A 27,665-nucleotide genomic window follows, 5' to 3' on the forward strand; every position below is an offset into this window, starting at 1 on the left:
AGTCCATGTGTCCTTTATAGTAGTTCTTGAAAACCCTTCTCCCCACTGTCCCTTCCCCCGCCCCCACTGGCTATTGTTAGATTGTTCTTAACTTCAATGTCTCTGGTTATATTTTGTTTGCTTTTTTCTTTTGTTGATTATGTTCCAGTGATAGGTGAGAACATATGGTATTTGTCCCTCACCTCCTGGCTTATTTCACTTAGCATAATGCTCTCCAGTTCCATCCATGTTGTCCCAAAGGGTATAAGCTCCTTCTTTCTCTCTGCTACATAGAATTCCATTGTGTAAATATACCATAGATTTTGGATCCACTCATTTGCTGATAGGCACTTAGGTTGCTTCAGGTACTTGGCTATTGTAAATTGTGCTGCTATGAACATTGGGGTGCATAGGTTCTTTTGGATTTGTGTTTCCGGGTTCATAAGGTATAATCCCAACAGCGGAATTGCTGGGTAAAAGGGCAGTTCCATTTTTAGTTTTCTGAGGAAATTCCATACTCTTTTCCCCAGTGGCCTCACCAGTCTGCATTCCCACAAACAGTGCACTAGGGTTCCTTTTCTCCACATCCTCTCCGACATTTGTTTATGGATTTGTTTATGTTGGCCACTCTGACTGGTGTGAGATGGTACCTCATTGTGGTTTTAATTTGCATCTCTCTGATGGCTAGTGATGCAAAGAAAGCATCTTTTCATATGTCTCTGGGCCCTCTGTATGTCTTCCTTGGAGAAGTGTCTGTTCAAGTCCTTTGCCCATTTTTAATTGGGTTGTTTGTCTTCCTGGAGTGGGGGCTTTATATATTTTGTGAATTCTTTATATATTTTGGAGGTGAGACCCATGTCTGAAGGCATCACTGGCAAATATGTTTTCCCATAGTGCTGGTTCTCCTTTCATTTTAATGCTGTTTTCTTTAGCCATGCAGAAGCTTTTTATTTTGATGAGGTCCCATTTGTTTATTCTTTCCTTTATGTCCCTTGCTTTATGGGACATGTCTGTGAGGATGCTGCTGCATGGAATGTCTGAGATTTTCCTGCCAAAGTTTTCCTCTAGGACTTTTATGGTGTTACAACTTACATTCAAGTCTTTTATCCTCCTTGAATTTATTTTGTGTATAGCATAAGTTGGTGATCAAGTTTCATTTATTTTGCACATAGCTGTCCAGGTCTACCAACACCATTTGTTGAAGAGGATATTTGTGCTCCATTTTATGCTCCTGGCTCATTTGTCAAATATTAATTGACTGTAAAGACTTGAGTTTATTTCTGGGCTCTCTGTTCTGTTCCATTGGTCTATGTGCCTGTTTTTATGCCAGTACCAGGCTCTTTTGATTACAGTGGCCTTGTAACACAGTTTGATATCAGGTATTGTGATCCCTCCTGCTTTGTTCTTCTTTCTCAAAATTGCTGCAGGTATTCGGGGTCATTTATGGTTCCATATAAATTTCTGAAATGTTTGTTCTATATCTGTGAAATATGTCATGGGTACTCTAATAGGGATTGCAATGAATGTATAAATTGCTTTGGGTAGTATGGCCATTTTGATGATGTACATTCTTCCAATCCATGAGCATGGTACATGCTTCCATTTGTTTGTGTCTTCCTTAATTTCTCTCTTCAGTGTTGTGTAGTTTTCTGAGTACAGGTCTTTTACTTCCTTAGTTAGGTTTATTCCTAGGTACTTGATTTTTCTTGCTGCTATATCAAATGGGATTTTTTCCTGATTTCTGTTTCTGATGTTTCATTGTTGGTATACAGAATGCCTTTGATTTGTGAGTATTGACTTTGTATCCAGCTGTTTTGCCAAATTTATTTATTAGGTCGAGTAGTTTTTTGGTGGAGTCTATAGGATTTCCCATGTACACTACTATGTCATTTGCCAACAGTGACACTTTCATTTCCTCCTTTCCAATTTGGATGCCTTTTATTTCTATTTCATGTCTGATTGCTGTGGCTAGGACTTCCAATACTATGTTGAAGAGGAGTGGTGAGAGAGGGCATCCTTGTCTTTTTCCTGATCTTAGTGGGAAAGCTATAAGTTTTTGTCCACTGAGTATGGTATTGGCTGCAGATCTCTCATATATGGCCTTTATTATGTTGAAGAATGTTCCCTCTATTCCTACTTAGATGAGTGTTTTCATCAGAAATGGGTGCTGTATATTATCAATGCTTTTTCCACATCTATTTGTATGATCATGTAATTTTTGTCTTTGCTGTTGTTGATGTGATGTATTATGTTTATTGATTCGTGAATATTGTACCATCCTTGCATCCTTGGGATGATTCGCACTTAGTGTTAATGTATGATCATTTTAATGTATTGCTGGATGCGGTTTGCCAATTTTTTGTTGAGAATTATAGCGTCTATGTTCATCAGCGACAGTGGCCGGAAGTTTTCTCTCTTCGTTGTGTCTTTATCTGGTTTTGGGATTAGGATGATGATGGCTTCATAAAAAGAGTTTGGGAGTCTTCCATTAGTTTGGATTTTTTCGAATAGTCTGTGGAGGATAGGGGTTAGCTCTTCCTTAAATGCTTTGTAGAATTCTCCTGTGAAACCATCTGGTCCAGGGCTTTTGTGTGTTGGGAGTTTTTTGATGACTGCTTCAATTTTGTCTGCTGTTATTGGTCTGTTCAGGTTTTCTGTTCTTCTTCATTCAGGTTTGGATGATTCTATTTTTCTAGAAATGTGTCTATTCCACCTAGGTTTTCAAATTTGTTGGCATACAGTTTTTCGTAGTAATTTCTTACAATCCTTAGTATTTCTGTGGTATCATTTGCAGTCTCTCCTCTTTCATTTCTAATTGTGTTTATTTGGATCCTCTCTCTTTTTTTCTTGATGGGCCTACTGAAAGGTTTGTCGATTTTGATTATCTTTTCAAAGAACCAGCTCCTGGATTCATTGATCCTTAGAATTGTGCTATTAGTCTCTATGTCATTTAACTCTGCTCTGATCTTGGTTATTTCCTTCCTTCTGCTTGCTCTGGGCTGTCTTTGTTGTTGTTCCTCGAGTTCCTGTAGGTGTAGGGTTATGTTGTTTGTTTGAAATGTTCCTCTCTTTTTAAGGTAGGCCTGTATTGCTATGAACTTCCCTCTCAGGACTGCCTTTGTTGTGTCCCATAGGTTTTGGGTTGTTGTGAGTTCATTTTCATTTGTTTCCAGGAAGTTTTTGATTTCTTCCCTAATCTCGTTCTTGACCCATTCATTGTTTAATAGCATGCTATTCCGTCTCCATGATTTTGAGCGTTTGGGGTTTTTTCCTTTGGGGATGGTTTTGAGTTTCAGTGCCTTGTGGTCAGAGAAAATGCTTGCTATGATTTCAATTTTCTTGAATTTCTTGAGGCTTGCTTTGTGTCCTATCATGTGGTCTATCTTTGAGAAAGTTCCATGGACACTTGAGAAGAATGTGTATTTTGCTTCTTTGGGATGAAAAGCTCTATATATATCAGTTAAGTCCATTTCTTCTAGTGTATTGTTAAGTGACACAATATCCTTCTTGATATTTTGTTTGGAAGATCTGTCCACTTTTGCCCCTGGGCTGTTAAAATCCCCTAGTGTAATTGTGTTGCTGTCAATATCTTTCTTGAAGTCCTCCAAGATTTTCTTTATGTATTTGGGTGTTCCTATGTTGGTTGCATATGTATTTACAATGTTTATGTCTTCTTGGTGGATTCTTCCTTTGAGTATTACGAAGTGACCTTCTGGGTCTCTCTGTATGGCGCTTCTTTTGAAGTCTATTTTGTCTGATGTGAGTATTGGTACCCCTGATTTTTTTCCCTATTCTTTTGCTTAGAAGATTGCCTGTTTCCAGCCCTTCACTTTCAGCCTGTGTAGGTCTTTTGTCCTGAGGTTGGTCTCTTGTAGGCACCATATGTGTGGGTCATGTTTTCTTATCCATTCAGCTATTCTATGTCCTTTGATCGAAGCATTCAATCCATTTACATTTAAGGTGATTATTGATAGGTACTTATTCATTGCCATTTTTTCATACCTGTGTTCCTCTCTCTTTCTCTTTTCCTTCCTTTCCTTAAAGCAGTCCCTTTAGCATCTCTTGCAGAGCTGGTTTGGTCGAGGTGTATTCTTTTAGACTTCTTTTATCTGGGAAATTCTTTATTTGGCCTTCTATCTTGCCTGAGAGCCTTGCTGGGTAAAGTAGCCTTTGTTGCAGGACTCTGGTTCTCATTACTTGGAATATTTTTTGCCATTCTCTTCTGGCTTGGAGTGTTTCCATTGAGAAGTCAGCTGCTAACCTTATTGGGGCTCCCTTGTATGTTACTTCCTGTTTCTCCCTTGCTGCATTTAAGATTCTCTCTTTGCCTTGGAATTTGTCATTTTAATTATTATGTGTCTTGCAGTGGGCCTCTATGGGTGCCTCTTGCTTGGGACTCTCTGTGTTTCCTGGATTTGTGTGACTTTTTCTCCCATCAGATTAGGGAAATTTTCCATCATTACTTTTTCAAACAGGTTTCCGTCCCTCGCTCTTCTTCCCTTTATGGTATCCTATTATACGGATATTGTTATGTTTCATGTTGTCCTGCATTTCCCTTAATCCTCCTTCATTCTTTCTGAGCCTCGTTTCCTTTTCTTGCTCTTTCTGGGTGTTTTTTTCTACTTTGTGCTGCAGGTTGCTGATCCTATCCTGTCCTTCATCAAGTGTGCTTTGATTCCTTCTACTGTGTTCTTCAGTTCACGAATTGTATTCTTCATTTCCTTTTGGCCCTTGTTGAGAGTTTCTATTCCTTTTTCATGTTCATATGTTTTGCAGTGAGTATATTGTATTTTCCCTGTAGTTTCTGGCAGTTTTCCGTGAGGCCACTGAGCTTCCTGATAATCATTGGTTTGAACTCATGATGTGACAGTTGACTTGCCTCTTTTTCTTTTAGCATTTTTTCTGAGGTTTCCTCCTTTCCTTTCATTTGGGGATTGTTTCTTTTTCTTTCCATTGTTTGTGAGACTCTTCTTGTTTGCCTCTGCTTCTGAAACTCATCTGTTCTGACTCCCTGGGTTTATGGTATGAACCTCTATCGTAGAATGCCAGTGGGATTCAGTGGTTCCATCTCCTTAATCGCCTGAGCTCACTGGTCTTGAGCTGACGTTTATGGGTCTAGAAGGGTGTAACTCTCATCTTTTCAGAGCTCCAGGTTTTATTGTCTCAGCTATGGGAAAAGGAGAAATAAGAAATAAAAAAGGAGAAGGGAAGGAAGGAAAACGGAATAGTAAAGGAATGGAAGGAAGGAATGAATGCAGGAAGGTGGAATAAAAAAGGATTGGAGGAAAGATAAGAAGAAGGAATTTTAACGTATTTAAAATAAAAAATAAATAAAAGAAGGTAGGAAGAAGGAATAAAAAACTAAAGGATCGAAAGAAGACAAAATAAAAAAGAAAGAAGGACAGAAAGGAAGAATGAATTTAGGAGGACAGGGAGAAAAAACGTCTTCTGCTTCCTTAAATTGGTCAGGTCTGTTCTTCTGGTCTTCCTGTCTGTGAAACAGGAGTGGGTGGTTGGAGGGAGTGGTTTCACTTTTCTCCCTTTCTGAACCATACTCTTTGCTGTTTTCGCTGTTGTCCAGCCATCAGTCCAGTTCCTCAGGGCCCTTCTACTCCCCCCTAGGCCTTTTGTTCACCAGTTGTACTGTCCTTGAGGTATACCAATGAGGGTCAACTCACCCTCCACCTTCTTGCTCTTTGCTGTCTTAGATGCTAGGGGCTCTCAGTTCAGCCCCCTAGTGTGTCAAGTCTTGCGGGGGACTGCAGTCTCCCATAGCCCTGCATCTCCCCTCTGCTGGGCATTCTGCCTTCCTCCTTGAGAGCGAGTAGACCCTGTAGGGCTCTGTGTACAGGGGCTGGGTGGGAGTTGTTCAGATCAGGTCCTTCAGGTGTGGTCGCCTGAGGGCAGCCAGGCTGTTGATCAGGTTGTGCCCCCACCCGAGGCTTCAGGTGTGGCCCCAGGCCACTGATTGGGGGTCCGCACCCACCCAGGGTCTTTGGGTCTGTGTGCCCAGGCAGTGGGGTCACTGATCTCCAGCTTTGTGCTTGTGTGCCTGGGCAGTGGGGCCACTGAACAGGTTGTGTGCCCACTTGGGGTTTCAGTGTGGGAGCCCAGGTCACTGATGGAGGTGCGTGCCCACCTGGGATTTCATGTGTGGGTGCCCAGTCCACTGATCTGGGTGCCTGCCAACAGGGCTTTAGGTGTGTGCTAGGGCTGCTTATCCGGCGTTCATAGTCCAGGGGCTGAGGGGTTAGGGGCGCAAGAGGTCATGGCTGCTGCGGAGAGTTCCCTAAACAGCTGCTGAGTGCCTCTATTTTCTCTTTTTCTTTTCAAGAAATTCCTCCTATTCAAGTCCCCCCTGGTCCAAACAAGCACCTGGCCTCTCACACAGCCCAGCCTGGCTCTCTCCCAGAATCCTGCAGCAGACCCTGTGCCCCGGCCGAGGGCCTCAGCCACCCTGGTCCCCGCGCTGGTCCCAGGGGCCTTATTGTCCTTAAGCACTCTTCTTACTGTCTCATCTTTCAATGTCCTCTATCTTTGGTTTCCGATCTTCATATATGCTGGAATACCGTTTGCTCTATTCCTCAGATCAGCTAGGCGTTTCACTGTTGCCGAGGGGAAGTGGACTCCACTCCCACCTATCTTGCTGCCATCTTCCTTAACAGATTTTTTTTTTTAAAGAATTACACTTGGCCAAGAACCTTGTAGAAAGTTAAAGCATACTCATGTGCCTGTGACAAGTGGACTTTATTTTTTCAGTGAGTCCTTTGTTGCATGTGTGTATGGGGCTGAAATTCTCCTAGCTCAGGTCCTCATGCAAAAGACTCTGGAAGCTGAAAGGTGTCCAAGGTGTTCTGGGAGCCCATTCTGAAAGTCCCAAACTAGATGATTATGAGGACACTTCCTTTAAAATTTGACTTAATTTCCTTCATGGCTTAATTCTTTATTGTTTATGCAGGACTTTCTTACCCCCAAGAACAGAGACAGGTATGCTGTTGGATAAGATAAAGTATTAATGTTCAGCTCATCAGTTCAGTCAGGAAAAATGGTGTCCTCATGAGTAACTAAAGTTTGCTCTCCAGTAGCAATTTCCACCATGAAACACAATCTTTTAAAGCAGTTATTGGGTCTATAAATAAGCCTTACACTAGAGTAATTATTAACAGAAGAATTTTAAAAATCTTTCAGTTCTCTCCTTTTCACATTCCCAGATAATATGAATAAGAAAGTTTTTTTTCAAAGTTGAAAATGGAAACTTAAATGCTATGCTATACAAGGATGAGGGAAATATGAAATAAATAGTAGGTTTGTCACCCAGCCAAGTTTTCTTCTGTACCACATTTCATATGAAACCATGCATATAATCATTTACTGAGTTAAATTGAATTTATAGTGTTTTGGGGGGTTTAGATTTTATATTTTAAAATGAAAAAAATTTCATTCCATGCACCTAGTGTTTCAAAATCTCTTTTATTTTAGGCCTTGTCATCATTCCCTGACTGACGGAGTCTCTTATGCTGCCCTATGTCAACACAGTGTGCTCTGGTAGGCAGTTAGGAGCAGGTGCAGTTTGGGCTGTGGTTGCTGTGGCTATTTTATCAATGCCACAAACAAGACTGGACACTCTCTTTATTTGGACGATGACCTTAGAACAGGGCAGAACCAAATTCCAACTGGCGGTTGCTGGGTGTGCACACAAGAACATCTTTTAGCAACAATAAGATTGTTTTGGGGCATTCCATGTGGCTGGGCATGCTTGTGTTATAGCAGTCAGTATGAGTAAGGGGCGGGGTCCATGGTATTCCTCTTGCTCTGGCACCAGACTCAGAGCAAAGCTTGGGGGGCATATGTTGCCACTCCCTGCACTTGAGCAGATCCCTCCTCAGGCAGGCCAGGCCATGTGTTCCTCAGAGAAGTTCAGTTCCAGACCAAGTATGTGGTAATTGTCAAGGTGTTATGATGCCAAGCCTGTATTTCAGTCAATCTCATCACACACCTCCACAGTAACTAAACAATCAGTGACTTTTTTTTTGCATTTTTAAATTTTTTAATGTATAATACATCATCTGTATATTGTGTGTTAACCACCCTGAGTCAAGTCTCCTTCCATCTCCATTTATCCCTATTTACCCTGAAATTTGTTTTAATGTGGACTTCTAGACAACTTTTAGATACAAAAGAGATGACTCTTGTCTCCTCCTAACCTGTGATATTGGAAGTGGTAGGAAAGATGCAGAGAAAGGTTAGAATGGATAGACAGAGCTTGAAAGAGGTTAGGAATCATGCAGAGAAAATTACCATAAAGCTAAATATTTCTAATGCCTGTGCAAGGAGACATCAATAGGAATTGCTGTTCATCAGCAAGACTTCTAAGTGTATAAAACATAATGGCATGATCTGGATGCTTGGGACACTGGAATTAGTGATAAGCCACAAACACTAGAAATTGTTATTTTGCCAGGATATCATTTTCTATCACAACTGAAATCACCTTTTCCTGAGTAGAAAACTGGGATTATACTGTCCTGCTACATGTAGAACTTGACAGAGTCTCATCTGGAAAGAGGTGCATAAATCTCAGCTAAATCCCTTGTTAGACCTTCAGGTTGGTGAGGCTGCAAACACATCGTATGAGTCAGGGGATACAGGATGCACTAGTGGGAGGAAAGGCCACTTCTGTGTAGTCAGTTCTTTGGAACGTGGTGGAGGCACAGTTGTGGTTTGACTGCTGGCTGGCTGTGACCGCTTGGTGTGTTCCTCACCCAGACAGTTAATATTTAGTCACCAGGACACAATCTAAGTGAATTGGGTAAGTCCTGTACCATATGGGACTAACAGCCTGAAACACATCCTTCTGTGGTTACAGCTGCTCCCTTATGGTCCCAGAGACAAAGCTTTGTAGAATTGTAGTGACATGAACCCTTGTAAGAAAGTAGTGTGTCAAAGGTGAGTGGTTTTGAAAGAAATATGAAATATTCATATATAGCAGGTAATACTGACCCATAAATAAATTTGTGGTTGGTTTTCCTTTTCCTTTAATAAGACCTATGGTATTTATGGCAGCACATCAGTAAACCACATTCATTCTGCATGAGATAAAATGGATGCATATCACAAGAGGCTTCTCTCTATCTTAAAAGAGAAAAGGCTCACAGAAGCCAAAAGACATACTTCATATTTTTTTTTTTGTGTGTGTGTGGCTGTGACTGAGCATGTGGTTCTTAGGAGGTACTTGGGGTCCTGCCCAGTCCCTCACCTCTTCCTCCAGATGAAGCAGAAGATGGTGGCAGTGGGAGCAGAGAACAGTATGTGGAGGAAACACAGACCCAGAGCAGGCAGGGATTAAGAAAGAATTGCTGACGGCCCAGAGGCAAGAGGTCTAACCTTACAGACACATGCATGCCCCTGCTTGCACCTGCTGTCCCCACGTCTGTATAGTGAAAGATCTGGCTATAAACAGCTGCTTACCCTGGACAACAAGCCTGGAAGGGCAGTGAATTCTTGCCAGAATAGCTTTTCTAAAATTTATGTGTCTTTCTTAGCATGCAGGAAGTAGGTTTCCCCAAGAAAATCACAAGCATAACTTCCCAAAAAGGAACAGAGTATATCATCAAAGTCCAGGACTGAACATTTTATTCAAAGATCTCTGGCTTGTTGGAAGTGAAAGCTGGAAAGGAAAGAGTGATTAATAGGAACTAGGGTAGATATATATTAGCAGATGTACTTCTTGTAGCAGAAGCATTGTCTTTGATTTTATGAACTGTAGAATTGTGGCTTGGATGTCCCTTCTGCTCCTTTCTCCTCACAGTTCTTATCAGTTGAAATGTGTGTAACAGGCTGCTAGACTCGGACTTGTGCTGTTTTTGAATGGGGCACTAGCATGGCAGATATATGACACTGAAATGAGAAGACAGGACCCCAGTTCTTTGAGTCTTAGCATCTCAGCCAGATGAAAGCCATGGGAGGGAGGGAGAGTATAAAGAGGACGGAGGAGACACAAAGTGATTTTTCTGCAGAGAGCTGCTGCTTACTGAGTCTCTACCATTCTTGGTGCGGTGTCTGTGTCTTTGTTGGAGACATTCTGGGTTATGGTCTAGCTCCTGCCTGGACAAATCTAGGGAGTGAGAAGCCAAGTCAGTAACAGCTTTGGTGGAACTTTTATGGAAAAATTTGAAGTTCCAACTTGAATAAGTGTTTCCTACCCCTTTGAAAAAAATGTATCTTCTGAGGCTGGAGTGCAAGGCCTGGCAAATGAATGCTTTTACTCACATACCATATTATTATGGGGTATAATTCACCTCCACCCTGAAAGGGGTTGTTCTCAAATGTATAAGGTGACAAGAGTTTTTCTGTCCCATAAATATGATCTCTGGGTTGGGTGTAGGTTTGTCATGGTGGAAAGGCAAAATAAGTTTCCATTTACTTCATTCTCCTTTTCCAAACTTTATACATCATTAACACCTACTATTTATTCAATACTGTAGGAGATTTCATTTCTTTGCAAATACTCTGTTTTATTCTACACCCGTCACCCAAAATAGTCACTTTGTGAAAAATAACTATTAGTGAGTGGCTAAAGCATATTGGTTTCTTCACTAAATTTTGTTATGTATTTTCTGAGAGCTTTTTTTCTTTACACTTTCTCGTATAATAACATAGGTACAGATTCGTCTGAATGATCAGATCAACAAATGCTGAGTTCTAGAAAGAATATTTCCTATAACTAAGGGACTACTGGGGAGTGTCAGGTGGTTTGCTTGACTGGACACTTGAAGAGGAAAATGTCCTTAATATATTGGATTCACCTGATGTTATTCTTTCCAGTGTTCTGCACTGAGACTGTGAAGTAACTGGTGACCCCTGGTGGAGAATTTCAGTAAGACACGGGCAGAAGCTGTTGAAGCAATTTTTCCCTCATTTTCTCTCATGAAATCTCAGAACTAGAAGAGAGTGTCTAGTTTATTCTCTTACCTCTTGGCCAGTCCTGAAATAGGCCAGTCAAATGAGAAACTCTGATGCTTTCACATATTTCATGGAATACTATTTGCTAGCCATTACTTCCATTATTTCCTCATGACAACTTTCTGTTGTAGGTACTTTCTCTCAATGAAAAATCAGACAGAACTAAAAAACTTGCTTAAGGTTATTTAGCTTGCAAAGTATCAAGCTCTCTGGACAGTAAACTTAGAACTAGGGCGGTTATAATCCAGGAGAAAAAATAGTGGAAATTGATTTTGAGAAAATGAAGACTGAAGAAAAGCTGAGAATGCTTTGGTTGACCATTATGCATGGTTACTAAAATATGACATCTAACACTGAGCATTATTTAATTATAACAAAATGCAATTGCATACTAATTTAAAGAAGAAAGAACTATTATAAAACACAATTTAAATTATTTTTAATGAGTCCTAGCTTATTTCCCCCAGAGAAACTATGTTTTTAATGAAAAAAATAATATACAGGGGCTGGCACAAATAACACCCCTTTTTTATTACAAAATCATAAGTATATAATCCTATAACATAACAATATCATACTCAAGCACACCATATGACATTTTAGGTGAAATATTCAAATTAAAACTGTAAATTATTGCACCCATATTATTACCCTACAAACCACACTCTAGGCCTTACTTCTGCCAATCCCTGTATATGAGATTACTTTGAAAGTATATTACAATATAAGGGCAATTATTATTCCTTAGAAAATGTAGAATTGGCTAATTTTTCTTTTTCATCATATAACATTTAGGAAAAATAGTATGCATTTTAGCCTCTGGAATGGACCTGTGAGAATTCAGCCTGCACCAATTAATGCCAATGTTCTCTCCTTTAGCATGACACATAGGACTCTTGAGATGTAAAGAAAAGCCTCCAATATTGCCATTTTAAGTATTATTAAAAGTTAATACATGTGAAAACTGGTTTGCAAATATTGTGACATAAAATTTTAAGTATTTATGTTTAAGGTATTAATATTCTATTCTTTTAAAATACTATAGAAAAGTAGTGAACCTATAGGTAACTTAATTTGCAGATGTTATCCAAAGTCTTGTATAAATATAGGTCTTAAATCAAATAATTCTAATCGACTCCAATGTCATCCATAACTTCGGGGACACTATGATTCCATAACAAAGGGTCAAATCCCTTGCCAGTTCTCAGAAAGAGTCTAGCTCTTTTAGGCCTCTCACTTTTGTCCTCTAATTTAAAGCCTAGAGATGCTTCCTGAATATCTGAAGGGCAACTCTCTTTCCAAAGGAATTCCAGAAAAAAAACTGGCTCAACATTGATATTGTGGTTCCTAGGTTGGATTCATTTTTATAATGAGAGTTCATAATATTCAGCTATATGTCATATTTTATATGCTTCAAATAGTGTATAATGAAAGTTTTAGAAAGAGAATTAAGGAACTGAAAATAACCAGTTACAAAAAAATTCCCTGTGTTCTAGGCACTTGGAGAGTTTAATTGGTCAGCAAGCACTATGTAATTAGTGTCAAAAGTTTTGTTGACAAACTGATGTTTGAGGGAGATAATGTTAAGGCAGCATTTAAAAGAATTTAACTGTATTCTTAGTAGGGCTTAGCAGGGCTGCTCGGGTGTTGGGGGTTAGGTTGAGCAGTTGTGTTTCAGATCATTACCATAGCATCAGTAAACCCAACATTATTTTATCAGTTTGATATAAGACCATATTTTGTAAAAAGATTTTGTTGCCATTTTTTCAAAACTATTTGTCTAAGGAAATGTATCTGTAATTTCAAGATTCTGTATTTGATTTAGAACATCACAAACCAAACTATTCATAGTAGCTTACTAAATTCACAATAACAAAACCTAGAAAGAGCCCAAATGTTCAGCAATAAAGAAATAGCCAAACAGATTGTAGCATATTCACACAATGAAATACTGTTCAGCAGCGAAAAGAAGTGAACTGCTAGCTTATGTAACAATATGGATGCTTTCTCAGTTATGTTGAGTAAAAACAGCCAAAGAGAAAAGACTGCATGCTGTTAAGATTTCATTTCTTTGAAATTCTAAGGGTAAAACTATGTTGTAGTGATAAATATTTTGGGAGGCAGAGTGTGGAGGCCTGGAGGACCTCTCTGGAGTGACAGGGATAAGTATTTTCTATTTTTTATGGGTTGTTGGTTACATTGATATTTACATTTACTAAACTCATCAAAACATTCACTTAAAGTTCATATTTGTTGTATGTAAATTATATCTCATTTAAAGGCATGAGAAAGAGAAACAGTAAACCTGAATGCTTTCTACCCATTAGAAAAATTTTCAAACCATTAGAGCTTAATATCTTTAAATATTACTACTGCGTGGTCAAATATAAGATATGTTTATGTGAAGACTGTACTTTCTGCAAAAGTCCTTTGAGGGGCTGTTGTCAGTTTTGCTGTTCAAAGTTTCTGTGCAGATCTGCAGAAGGTATTTGTTATGTATTTCTTGAGGAATTGCTGTTTTCCTTTTTGAAAGTGATAGTAAATACATAGTATATCATGTTCCCTCTGTTCTTTCTTGTGGGCATCTCGGATCTAGGCGGACCATTCCATTAATGCTGCCATCCTTAGCACTCTTACCCAAGCTTCAGACTTTGTCTTCATTTCCATAATGACCATGAACTCTCCCCTTGCCTCCAGGGAGTTCCACCTGGCAAAGAAAACTAGTCCCCTTCCAACTCCTTGGGATACGTTCCCTGTTGTAGGGTGTTTTTGAATGTCTTCAGCCTAATGTGTCACATCTTCTATCAGAGTTTTAGTCTTGAGTTATGTCTAAAACTTTTGATCTTGGTAGACAATTAATTTCATTTTCATCTTCTGAAAATAGATACGAACAGAAAGCTGATGCTGTTATCCCTAAAATTTTATGAATCTCACTTTCTAGTTCTATGTAGAACCCTTTTTGAATAACACCCTATTTGTAGATTGTGTGTCCTCCAAGATAGAGATTCTAATTTACATTCACTCTAACTTCCTTCGTAATGCATTATTCAGACTATGGAATTCTTTGTGGTGTATTCACACAATGAAATGCTGTTCAGTAGCGAAAAGAAGTGAACTGCTAGCTTATGTAACAATGTGGATGGTGTTTCAGTTATGTTGAGTAAAAATAGCCAGAGAGAAGGCATGACTTAAAAGAGACCAGTGAATCCTCTTGAATTTAGGATTCTTCCCCAATAAGTGTCTGTGATTCAAATTGTTAAGGCATGTTTCAAAGGCAAGTCAGTTATTTCTAAGCAGTTAAAGATGAAATTTATTGTTTTTTAGTAACTACAGAAGGCTTTTGATTTTTCAATACAGGTATATGTACTTCCAGGCAAGAATATAGGAGTTTGACATTTGACTATTTTTTTTTTAAGAAGAAGAAAGTTTTCAATTCTGTGGCTAACTTTCCCCAGGAATGCATTTTTTAAGTCTGTTCTTTTAAAATATAGTATAGAATATCTTTTAACTGGAGAGCATTATGCTAAGTGAAATAAGCCAAGTGGTGAAAGACAAGTACCATATGATCTCACCTTTAAGTGGAATCTAATCAACAAAACAAACAAACAAGCAAAATATAACCAGAGACATTGAAATTAAGAAAAATTTGACAGTAACCAGAGGGGAGGTGGGAGAGGATAATGGGGGGGAAGGTGGGAAAGGGTTTTCAGGAACATCTGTAAAGGACACATGGACAAAACCAAGAAGGGGTGGAATCAGGGGTGGGAGGTGGGGATAGCTGGGGTGGGGGGGAGTGGTGGAGGGTCAATGCAGGCAAGTGTACTTGAACAATAAAATAATTAAAAAAATAAAATATAGTATAAAATATCTTTTATAGTATGCCTCCTTTTCCTGTTCTTGTTTCTATAAAAACAGTGCATCCACACAATTTTATTTCTCAATCTGACTTGGCATTAGAGAAATTCTTTTGTTCTTGTTTTCATATTGTGATTGTTTCTATATTGTTTATTATTAGTAATTGCGTTCTTAATGGCCATTTGTGACTGAATTTTATGTTACTTTTGTTTCAGAAAAAAATGATTTCTAAATTGAATTCATGATATTAAGAGGGAAAAGTTTTTAAGTCTGTATGAATTCAAACTTGCAGTCATGTTATTAAGAGGGAAAACTCAACTCGGTATGAAAATCCACGTATTGGGTTTCCCCGAAAGTCTTTTATGTTTTTTTTTTTCCATATGATGACTGTAGTAATGCTTAGATTGACTTCATTCAAAACAATTTTGTTAGATTGTATTGTGACAGCTGTCATATAAGCATTCATTTAAACAAAATTTATCAAAATTGATGAATTTTTGTGCAGCCATTTTAATACTGAAGAAGAAAGAAAATATGCAACATTTTCAGTGTATTATGTTTTATTATTTCAAGAAAGCTAAAAACACAACTGAAACATGTAAAAAGACTTGTGCATTGTATGGAGAATGTGCTGTGACTGATTAAATGTGTCAAAAGTGATTTGCAAAGTTGCTTGGTACTACTGACATTTTGGCCAAACAATTCTTTGCTGTGGGGCTGTCTTATGCTTTGGAGGATGTTTAGCAGCACCTCTGCCCTCTACCCACTAGAAGCCAATAGTGGGAGATAGCCGACATACTCAAAATGTGCAAATCAATAAAGTTATTGGTGAAAATGAAAAATGTGTCTTATTTTACAGAAAACTGAATGCACTTTTTAGCCAATGCAATACAATCACAAGCTCTGAGTGGTTCTTCCCACACTGCCGATGAGAAAAGCCCCAATAAGCTTTGGGTGTGACTTAGCTATTTGTCTGTGATTTTTTAATAATCTCAGATTTTTATGGGATTTGGGGCCACATTTTGATTATGCCTCCAGTGAGCTATTTTATGAATTTTTGTTGGGAAGATAACTAAGGTTTTTCCATTGTATTAGGATTGCCCCAGAAGAGATTCTCCATTTGGTGGGTAAACCAAATCAATAACATTATTGTTCATTATTAGTAACAATATTCCACTGAAAGAAGACGTATCTTTTTAGTGTATGAACACACATACTCTGTCCCCATCCCCCACCATATGCCAAAGACTTCCACCACTCTTTTTTGTGTTGTTCATTTTGTTATTTGGAAATGTTTCCCAGTTTGCATAGCAGTTATAAGTCTTTTTACCCAGGGTTGCTAGACAACACATAGCATTGCCATATCGTTGTCAAAATCTGAGGTATGGCTTTGTAGGAGTTTGCTTGCAGGCTATGAGTTTACAATTTCCCTGTAATATTGTTGTTGTTCAGTGGTTAAATTGCTCTATTTTGTGCTCTAGTATTTGCATTTGCCTTACAGACAACAGTGTGAAGGATGTTTCTTATTAGTGAAGCATCTATGTTGATTTCTCCTTGCTCCTGTCTATCATGATTATAAGAAAGTTGAAGCTCTGATGTGGACACACCTCGAAATATTTATGAGTTCTTCTTTTGTGCTTACTTGTTAAGGTTGTTTATGAAATTGATAACCAAAAGGGAAGGGAGATCCTAAATACTGTAGGAGCACAACTAACTCCAGAAGGGTGACTGATGGCTGGGCTCTTAAATTGACCCTCTGCTGACAATATAGCTCAGTCTCTGCTCCTCATCACAGAGTTGTCTTTCTCTTTCAGACAGACTAGCATTTAGAATATGGATATATTATACCTGATGGGTCAGTTCATTATCTTTGACATGTTTAGATTGAACTTTTGAACAAATAGCAAGTGACCTCAAGTGTGTTTTGCTTTAGGACAAATTTAAATCCCTCAGGATGTATGGTTTGTGCATGGGGCCTGTCACTCACTCAGTAGTGAAACAGCTTAGCTGATGTTCCTGAATTTGCAGGTCAGTGCGACCCTGCTGCTCCCTTCTGTTTTTATAGTCATAATAACATGGAAAAGTATATGCTTAGTGGCATTCTCAAATTTTAGCACTCTTGAAGCCATTCTGTCATATTTGTTGTTAAGACCAAGTATCCAACACTATATTTTCTCTACTTTTACAATTCCAACAGTATTTTTGAACAGGTGGATTACAGTTACATTGAAACTGTTGATAAATTGTGATATTGCCTTCTAGTTCTTGGCTAAGCTTATTCTTTCCTCCCTCCCTCCCTCCCTCCCTCCCTCCCTCCCTCCCTCCCTTCTTTACTCATTCTTTTCTTTATTTACTAGGCTCTTGATCTCAGACATGTGATTTTCCTGTTCCACAGAATCTTTATTTTAGTCTCCTCCCTCATTTTTTCAGGACAGTGTTCCTTTATGTTATAATCAATCTTCAGCATGTATATTTTAATTTTAAAGAACCATGTGTATTCTTTTACATTAGTTTAGTGCTTTCATATCTAGTACTTAATTTGATTTCTATTTTCATGACCATATTTAACTGTAGCACTAATTATCTGTGTTATAATAATATAACAATAGTCAGAAAGACCTGAGCTAAAAATGAGCTTAGAAGACTACTAGTTATGTTTGCACATATTTAAAACTGGGGGGTTAACAGTACCTATTTTAACAGTTCATTGTACATAATGAAAGAAATAATGTATTACAAATAATGCATTCCAAATAAGATGTAAGTAAAGATGGATAAATGTTAGAATAAATTCCAAGAGGCAGGGATCTTTAACTCTTATGTTCACAAGCTCCTAATACAGTGCCTGGCACACAGTAAGTACTCAATAAATACATGTCATCTGTTGCCTTGTCATGGTTCTTATACTGATACAGCCCTAATCTCAGTGCTTTGACACTTTTTTTGATATATTTATTGATTATGCTATTACAGTTGTCCCATTTCCGCCCCTTCACTCCACTCCATCCTGCCCACCCCCTCCATCCCAATTTCCCCCCCTATAGTTCATGTCCATGGGTCATACTTATAAGTTCTTTGGCTTCTACATTTCCTACACTATTGTTACCCTCCCCCTGTCTATTTTCCACCTATCATTTATGCTATTTGTTCTCTTTACCTTTCCCCTCTCTCCCTCTCCCACTCCCCTATTGATAACCATCCATGTGATCTCCATTTCTGTGGTTCTGTTCCTGTTCTAGTTGTTTGCCTAGTTTGCTCTTGTTTTTGTTTTAAGTGTGGTCGTTAATAACTGTGTGTTTGCTGTCATTTTTACTGTTCCTATTTTTTATCTTCTTTTTCTTAGATAAGTCTCTTTAACATTTCATAGAATAAGGGCTTGGTGATGATGAACTCCTTTAACTTGACCTTATTTGGGAAGCACTTTATCTTCCCTTCCATTCTAAATGATAGCTTTGCTGGACAGAGTAATCTTGGATGTAGGCCCTTGCCTTTCATGACTTGGAATACTTCTTGCCAGTCCCTTCTTGCCTGTAAGGTCTCTTTGGAGAAATCAGCTGACAATCTCATGGGAAGTCCTTTGTAGGTAACTGTGTTCTTTTCTCTTGCTGCTTCTAAGATTCTGTCCTTCTGTTTAATCTTGGCTAATGTAATTACGATGTGCCTTGGTGTGTTCCTCCTTGGGTCCAGGTTCTTTGGGACCCTCTGAGCTTCCTGGACTTCCTGGAAGTCTATTTCCTTTGCCAGAGTAGGGAAGTTCTCCTTCATTATTTGTTCAAATAAGTTTTCAATTTTTTGTTCTTCCTCTTCTCCTTCTGGCACCCCTATAATTCAGATGTTGGAACGTTTCAGGATGTCCTGGAGGTTCCTAAGCCTCTCCTCATTTTTCTGAATTCTTGTTTCTTCATTCTTTTCAGGTTGGATGTTTCTTTCTTCCTTCTGGTCCACACTGTTGATTTGAGTTCCAGTTTCCTTTGCCTCACTATTGGTTCCCTGTACATTTTCCTTTGTCTCTCTTAGCATAGCCTTCATTTTTTCATCTAGTTTTTGACCAAATTGAACCAATTCTGTGAGCTTCTTGATTACCAGTGTTTTGAACTGTGCATCTGATAGGTTAGCTATCTGTTCGCTGTTTGGTTGAATTATTTCTGGAGCTTTGAAGTGTTCTGTCATTTGGGCCATTTTTTTTTTGTCTTGGTGCTTCTGTTACATAAAGGGGCGGAGCCTTAGGTGTTCCTCGGGGCGGGGTAACGCTGGTGGCTGCACTGTGATGCTGTACCTGGGGGAGGAGCCAAGAGGGAGCAATGGCGCCCGCTCCACTCTCCACCACATTTCAGCCACTCTCTTGGCTACCCACAATCAAATTGGGCCCCTCTGGTGCTGGCTCCCAAGTGGGTGGGCCTGTGCACACTCCAGGCCCCTGTGGGTCTCTCCAACCACCTCTCCTGTGAGGCTGGGAGTCTCTCCTGCTGCCGCCCCAACACCCATGGGCGCCTTCAATCAGAGGTTTGAGGCTTTATTTCCCTTCGCTGGAGCCCTGGGTTACGCCGTCTGCTTTGCTCCCCACCATTCATCCCGGTTTATCTGTGCTCGAGTGTGGGGCTACCGGGTGCTACCTGCCGCTCTGCCTGCCCCGTTCTCCGCCACTCTGAGTCCGACCCTCTAGGTTTATCTGTGTGTGAATGTGGGGCTGCAGGGTCTGCTAGTGGTCAGACTGCCTGCCCCTTTCATCGCCAGTCTGGGTCCCGCCACGGCCACACGAGTCCTCTCTGCCCAGGTGCCCATCTCCGCCCCTCCTACCGGTCTGGATTTATGTTTCTTTTTTATCTACTTGGTGTCGTACTTCCTTGCTGTTCGATTTTCTGTCAGTTCTGGTTGTGGGAGGCAGCGTAGTGTGTCTACCTACGCCGCCATGTTGGTTCTCCCTTGTGCTTGGACACTTAAACCAAACAATGTGCATGTAAAGTACATAATAAAGGTCTGACACAAAGTAGGTGATCTAGTTAGAATTATATATTTTAGAGACGTATCATTAGGCAAATGATGGGTGAGTGTTCTTGGGAAAACATCTTCAGAAAGACTAAAGGTCTTTTGTTTTGTCTTTCTCAGGCATCCTGTTTTCCTTGGTGGTGATGCTGTACGTTATCTGGGTCCAGGCAGTGGCTGACATGGAAGACTACAGAAACATGAAATTGAAAGACTGCTTGGATTTCACACCTTCTGTTCTGTATGGCTGGTCATTTTTTCTGGCCCCAGCAGGCATATTTTTTTCTTTGCTCTCTGGATTACTTTTTCTAGTTGTTGGAAGGCATATTCAGATACATCACTAATCAAACCATTGCCACCAGTGTTTTCGTGAGATCATATCTTATTTTTATTTGTTTAGTGATCTCAGTTGGTATTTGAATTAATCATTTTACTTGTGACTTTTCTCTCATAAGAAGGTATTAGAATCTCTTCAGACATGAACATGTTTCCATCTATTTGAGTGCTATCAAAAACTTATTATTATTATTTTTTTTTAGGGAGAAGGTAACACGACTTCCTTTCATTGCACTTGTTAGAGTTCACACAGGTTGAAAATATATACAGGTATAATAATAGCATAATACTATCAGCTGGGGTGAATCAAGATTTGATTTGAAGGCTCCCTCTTGGCATTCACTTGTGCTGCTACTTAAAAAATAATCTTTGTAGAATAATTAATAATGTAAAACAAATGTCAGAGAATTTACTACATTTTCTCTCCACATACATACATATCCACACATATGACTTCTGTGAGTATCATTATTTAAAGATAGATAGCAGATGTTCTTTTAGCAGGAACCACACAAACTCATCAGTTAAAATGGGCCACAACAAAACCTTTTCCACTTTCTTATCAACGGTAGTTTGATTACCTAATTTTTTTCACTTAATTGTGCATGCTTACATTACATTGAATTGTATTTAAAAGTAGCAAATCTGTACATCAAAATACATATAATGCAGATTGGATTTTGAGAACTTAAAGTGGGTTAATTATATATTTAATATAGTTGAAAATATGTAAAAACCAAGGATCTTAGCTATAGTAAGCTAAGGTCCTTGATATTTTAAAATTCCCATTTAATATTATATTGCTACTATGTTCAACTTATGAAAATTTGTTGATGAAATGTGCTTTAATATTCACAAAATACTTCCATATGATGGTGTTGATAACCTCACTTTATTGAAGTCTATGAAATAATAACTTTTCCAAGATTTTATGGGTTGTAATTCTTCTGATCCTTTGATTCCCTTAATTATTGTCCCTCAATTTCTTCATCTTTACATCAGAAATTTACAAATTTTCTATTTCCTTTAATCTCTTTGAAAAAAACTTTTGCTTTTTTGGGGGGTGGGGTTTGGGGTGGGAGTAGAATAATTTTGTATAGATATTTTACATATCAAAGATGTTTGCTTGGCACTAACTTTGATTGAAATCAAATCCATCTGGGAAGCCTAGGTCATTTTTTCATTTTGGAAAACCTCCACCATAGATGAGTTGGTGTTCGTGATGGAACAGAGTCCAGCACGGTGGTGAGCTTTTACCAGGAGCAGCATTTAATTGCACAGCTGGGTGGATACAGAGGCAGGACTCAGAGACAGACTGAGTGGCACCTAGAAGGTGCTGTATTGTAGAGGGACTGTGCTTTCCTTCCAGCTGGCCCATGAGGAGAGGTTGCCAGAGTCATCTCCACACAGCTTGTGCTTTCCATTAGCCTCATTTCAATGGGAGGGATTTCTGGAGGAATAGCGAAGGTCTGAGGTATCTACAGAATCATGAGTGGCATTTTAGTGTTTAGGGACAGTTAGGACTTGCATGTAGTAGAAACAAAGAAACAAAAATACAACAAAGCTTTAACTCGTTTCTCAAGCCATTTCAGTTAGATCATAAACAATTTTGTGGTACTTTCATTTGTTTTTTTCTGTTTCATTTTTATATTGATTCATTTAGTTCTTTGCTTTTGGCTTGATGATTAGAAAAATAATTACAAGTTTTGCTCTGCATATTGACTGCGATATTAAATTATGGCATACCATTAAGTTCTCTGGATGATGTTGGATGTATTTGATTAATTCATGTCATCTGTAAATACAATTCTTTTCTGTAGAACTTTGGAATGGAGCCTTTTTTTGGTGTATTATATGCCATTTAAATTTCACATACAAGCTGCTTTCAGTAAAGTTTTGAATATTTATAAATTTCAGATGATTACCCTCACTTTCAAATGTACTTATGCAGCTACCATATATTTACCATAAGGCAACTGTCTGAATATCTGATGTGCATGATGCTTTTACACAGATCCACACTTTGGAAGTATTTTGTAGTTGTAATGCATCAATTATATTAATGCTAATGCATTTCCTGATCTACCACCAGCAATTGCAGAAAGGAGAAAAATGAGTTGTGTTTGCTTTCATGAGTAAAATATACTTAAAAATAGCAGAGATATATGATATATTTTTGTAATGGTCTCATGTCTGATTTGGGATAGTATGTTTTCTTTTATTTCCCTATTGACTATATTAATTAATTTTCAGAATATTCCAAAGTATTGAAATCTTTAGTGTTGATTTTGCATCATAAACTTTTAATTTGACAAATATAGTATTTTTGTGATGATTCTAGAAGTGAAATAAGAGGTAGTGAATCATGTCCCTGGACTTTGGTGAGAACTGTGATCTCTCCATGTGGCATTTGTTCAGTGGATTTCCTTTGGTTGGGTAGCAGGTAGCAAGCATGTGCGTTGACACTGCCTGGGCAAACCACACAGAGAAGCTGAATGATGGTGTTTAATTTAGGGGTTGAGGGTAGGACTTAAAAATACTATTATGTGTGCCCTTACTGGTCATTTAGTCACTTTTATGACTAATCTATGACATATATTAAATCCACTTATAAGGGTATATGGTAGAGAAGGTGTCATTATTTGGTAATTATCACTTGTCATCAACACATGTGTGTGTGCATGTGTTATAAGTTTGGGTAGAAAGAGATAAAGTGAATGATGAAAATGAATATATTTGAGATAAGCAAATTCTAAAAAATGATCTTTTCTTGGGGAACAGTAATGTAGCTGTATTTCCCTGAGCGCCATTTTAACTGTTTAACTCCACTGATGATGAGGACTACTCAGTTCAACACAAAACTCAATGTATATGTTCATGAAAGTAGCCAAATTAGGCTTATAAGAGACTATCAGAACAGTTAGGTAGAAATAGGATGCTAGTAAAAGTGCAGGTGGCTAGCATTGCAGGGAAAGACCAATAGTGTTGGGGTCATATGGTAAGATATATGAGGATTGTCTGGGAAAAGTCCAACCATGTTAATATGAAGAAAGTGGTTTACGCAAACATCTATGTAACCTGGCTGCCAAGGAGAGGGGACTGGAATGCGCATGAGTGAAAGATGAAGATTTCACTGTACTAGTCAGTAGGGGCAGTAGACGCCATTGAGTGATCATGCTTACTGTGTGGCTGTCACTTTCAAAATGACTAAGCAAGTAGAGCAATGAATCTGCATCAAATTGTGTATTATGCTTGAACATCCCTCTGGGGAAACTATTCTGATGACTCAGAAGGCTTTTGGGAATGATAAAATGAGTATAGCACAAATAAAAGTGTGGCACAAACACTTCAAAGATGGTTGAGAATCTGTTGAAAGTGATCTATGTTCTGGACAGCCTGCAACAAGCAGAACACCTGAGAATGTTGAATGTGTACAGGCTGCAGTCAACAAAGATTGGTGGCCCAGGTGACTCAGCCCCCATATAGCCCAGATCTGGTGCCCTGTGATTTCTGGCTTTTCCCAAAACTAAAATCACCTTTGAAAAAGAGGAGATTTCAGACCATTGATGAGATTCAGGAATATTGTCAAAACAGAGCAGCTGATGGTGATTCTAACAAAGGATTTTGCAGGGAGTTTTGAACAATGGAAGAGATGCTAGGAGAACTGTGTGAGGTCCCAAGGTGCCTACTTTGAAGGGATCTGAGGCATCATTGCCCTATGTATAATGTTTCCTGTATCTTGTATCTTCTTCAATAAATGTCTTTATTTTACATAGCACATGGCTGGATTCTTTCTGGACAGACTTCGTGATAATGGGTAAGGAGATGGGTCCCCCATTTGATTTTTGTGGGACTCCATCAGCAATTTGGGGGCTCACACAAAAGAAATTATTAGAAACTAGAAATAGAAACTAAATGTCTGTTGATTATCTAAAGGAATTAAATATATTGAGGCATTTTCTTAGAGTGATTAGTGTGGGTAGAAAAATTCCAACAAAAACTTAGGAAGACAGTGTATGAGATATGTTAAAAAACAAGGAGGGTGGGGAAGTATTGCCACCACACATATTATAATAAGCATAAACTAAACAAAGGACTATTAACCTGGTTAGCAAGAAAAGAGGAAAGGAAGAAAAGTGTCCATTTAACATTTAGAGTTTCTGAACTAGCAAACCAAGGCGAATGCTAGCAGCTGTGTCTTCAGGAACATTTGAATCCTCCTGGACTGGTAATTGTTCGAGAGAATAAGTCTAAAATCACAATGGAGAAGTACTAAATCCCACTTTGCCTTTTGAAGGGTCATTTTTCTTACCGGTGTGTAGCTGATGTGAAACATTGAAGAGGCAATTGGTTGGTTGGACTTTTTTTCATAACATGTGAAAAATCACATGGTGTGTCTAATAATTCTACTTTGCATATATGTATGGATGTATATATAGTTTATAAGATATCTATAAATAAATTAGAATGATTTTGAGTTCATTAAGTAATGATGATTTTTCTGGCTCACACAAATGGCAAGGATAGTTCACACTGGCTTTATGAAATAAGCATGGCTGGAGTAATAGGTACCTGCACTGATCCTGAATTTTATGTACATAATTTAGCATTGGGGGATGACTCACTGGGGTAAGTACATACAGCAAAAATTTTAATTCTCTCATTCTTCTGGGAGTCCAGGAGTTATTCCAACATATTCACTGAAAATGTAGATGGTTCTTCCTTTATGTGGCAATTTCTTTTTTTTTTTTTCTTGTATTTCTTTCTCCATACCTCCTAAAAAGAAACAGTCCTGGTTAAAAAATTCACCAATGCCTGCAAATAACATTGACATTGAAAACTATCTAAACAAGCAGGTATTTAAACAATATAGCTTTTAAAAGAGTTATATGGCCCTGGCCAGTATGGTTCAGTTGGTTGGAGCATCATCCCATACACCTAAATGTCTCTGGTTTGATTCCAGTCAGGGCACATATCTAGGTTGCGTGTTCAATCCCTAGTTAGGGTGAGCATGCTGGAGGCAACTTACTGATGTTTCTTTCTCACATTGATGTTTCTCTCTCTTTCTGTTTCACTCTGTCTCTCTCTCTCTTTCTCCCTTCCCCTTTCTCTCGAATGAGAATAAAATAAACCTTTAAAATAATAAAAGTGTGATATGTAAAGAATTATGCTTACTACCTTATATTTTGGTGTGGTTTATACAAAGACACTATAAGAAATATTGATATGTTATCTTCACTCCCCAAAAAATACAAGATAAATTTTCTCAGAATTTTATGGGTATATGTAAATATTTGAAGAGATATCAGACAGGAAGTTGAATTAACCTCTGTGTGTATGTGTGTGTACACATATACTCAAATACCCATGTATGTTTGTATGTATGTATTATGTGCTATGTATACACATCTATATAAAAATTTGGATAAAGCTGTATATATGTATATTATAATTATCAATGTATACACATCTGAGTATGCACACAATTTTCACATCTATAATGCGTATATGTATGTATGTAAGAAATGCCTGCATTTAAATTATATGTGTATATACACGCATACAAATTTCTGTCTCAGGCATACTTGAGCTTTAAGTTTTGCTGAAAAGTGGAGTACATTTCATCTTTAGGATATTGTAGCCTCTCTCAGTGGTGAGTTGGATACAGGGGAGACTCAGTGACTGGTATCATGACCTCTCTCTCTCTCTTTTTTATCCAGGGCATATGTGGTGATGCATGTGCAATGGACTGTTCATGTCTTACCCTATGAATGCCCACAGGCAATGACAGTGTCTTCTAGCATCTTCTAGCAATGGATACCTAACAATTTGATAGCTGTTGATGCATATCTTTAATAGTTATAAATTTTGTTTTATAAAATATTTCCTTTCTAAAGCATCATACCTTGATTTGTACATTCATTTAATTCCCCTGCAGAAGATTAAGTCAAGTGGATTCCCCATGAACACCTTATTTATGTCACCTTAAGGAGGATACTGTGGTATGGTGGGAAAAGTGAGAAATCTGTATGAAGACCTACATTTCAATCCTGGATTTTAAGCTTATACCTTGACAAGTTATTCCACCTCACCTTGGCTCAGTTTCTTCATCTAAAATATTTACAAGCTTATTCAACAGTAACTGTGTCACAGATGATGCTATATATTGGATATATCTTACCAAACAAGACAGATATGGTAGTCTCATTTTTCAAGCTAGGATTAAAGGAAACAATATAGACAACAAATAAGTAAACAAAAGATAATTGAACTTATAAATGGTGATAAATACTTTAAAGTAAAATGCATGAGATATAATGACAGATAAAACCATAATTGATGGATAATCAGGGAAGTGTTGTAAGAAAAATAATCTTAATTGAAGGAGAGAATTCTGAGTATACTGACAAATAAAAGACATGAAGAGGCCATCAGGATGAAAAGTGGTAGTACAAACTTTTCATGGAGGGGCACTAGTCGAAGAGAAGGCCTGGAAGTAAAAAAAAAAGCTTGGCTTATTCTAGGAATGGGAAGGTGGCTTGTATGGCTAGGTACTAAAAGGAAGAGGTTTATGATGAATTTGGAGAAGTAAGAAAGGACCAATTATACTGAGCCCTTGACCCATTACAATATATTTTGAAGGAAAAATTGAAAGAACTTTCTGGTGGATTGGACATGGGATGATGAAGGGGGACAAATCAAGACTCACTCCAAAATTTTCTGGCTTAAACAAATGACTAGATGGAGGAAACTGGAATAAGACAGGAAAGGAACAGGGTTGGTAATAAAAGGAATCCATGTTTCATTTTGAGGATGTAATGCTTGAGATGACTATAAAATGTCCAAGTTGTAATACTGGCACATAATTGGATATAAGTGTAAGGAGCTCTGAGGAGCAATTTGAGATGGAGCCTCACACTTGGAAGTCACCAAATTTAAAGTCACTAGGAAGATGAGACCTTTCTGAAGGATGAATAGAGAGAGTAATTTTCTCTGCACTGGAACACCCAACATTTAGAGAATAAGTAGAAGACTGAGTTAGACAGAGGCCAAAAATAGACATAGAAAGATCGATGGGAAAGGTGATATGAAGAGGAGAGAATGTTTTGAGAAGAGACTGAGTTTTAATCTTTACCAACTCTGCTGAGATGATGACTAAGGGAAGGAAAGGTGAGATTTGGCTATGGAAGCTTGCAGGTTGTTTGTGACAACGATAACAGGAGTCTTGGCATAAGGTGGGAACAGAAGTTGGCTTTGGATGGCTTGAGGAGTGAAGATTCTTGTCCAACTTCTAGAAGAAGACCATCTTTGAAGGAGAACAAAGAGTCATGTTTCTAGATAGAAGAGATTGTGAATTCAGAGAAAGCACTTTTAAGACCTGGGAAAATAAGAGCAAGTTTGTGTATTTTGAAAATGATTCTCTCCACAGAAGTTAAGGATGTGAAGGTGGATCTGAGTAGAGTGGAGTCATGGAGCATGCTAGTGTATGCATGGAGGAACAATGGTGACTACCTCATCTTAAAGGAGGTCACATATCTGAAAATACCCAT

General features: G+C 38.4%; 1 protein-coding gene across 2 annotated transcripts in view; it reads left to right on the forward strand.

The window, feature by feature from the left end:
• The window catches only part of TMEM182 (transmembrane protein 182), an 82,148-nt gene extending 58,081 nt beyond the window's left edge, over positions 1-24,067 (forward strand). The window contains exon 4 of one of the 2 annotated variants that reach the window (XM_045204792.2): positions 19,903-24,067. In XM_045204792.2, the coding sequence (XP_045060727.1) occupies positions 19,903-20,123 (221 nt within the window). In that variant the 3' untranslated portion in view covers positions 20,124-24,067. The remainder of the gene's footprint in view (positions 1-19,902) is intronic. The other variant, XM_024571915.4, reaches the window with a different exon arrangement.
• Positions 24,068-27,665: the final 3,598 nt, after the last annotated feature.

This window comes from Desmodus rotundus, chromosome 5, assembly GCF_022682495.2.
Source record: "Desmodus rotundus isolate HL8 chromosome 5, HLdesRot8A.1, whole genome shotgun sequence".
Lineage (NCBI taxonomy): Eukaryota > Metazoa > Chordata > Mammalia > Chiroptera > Phyllostomidae > Desmodus > Desmodus rotundus.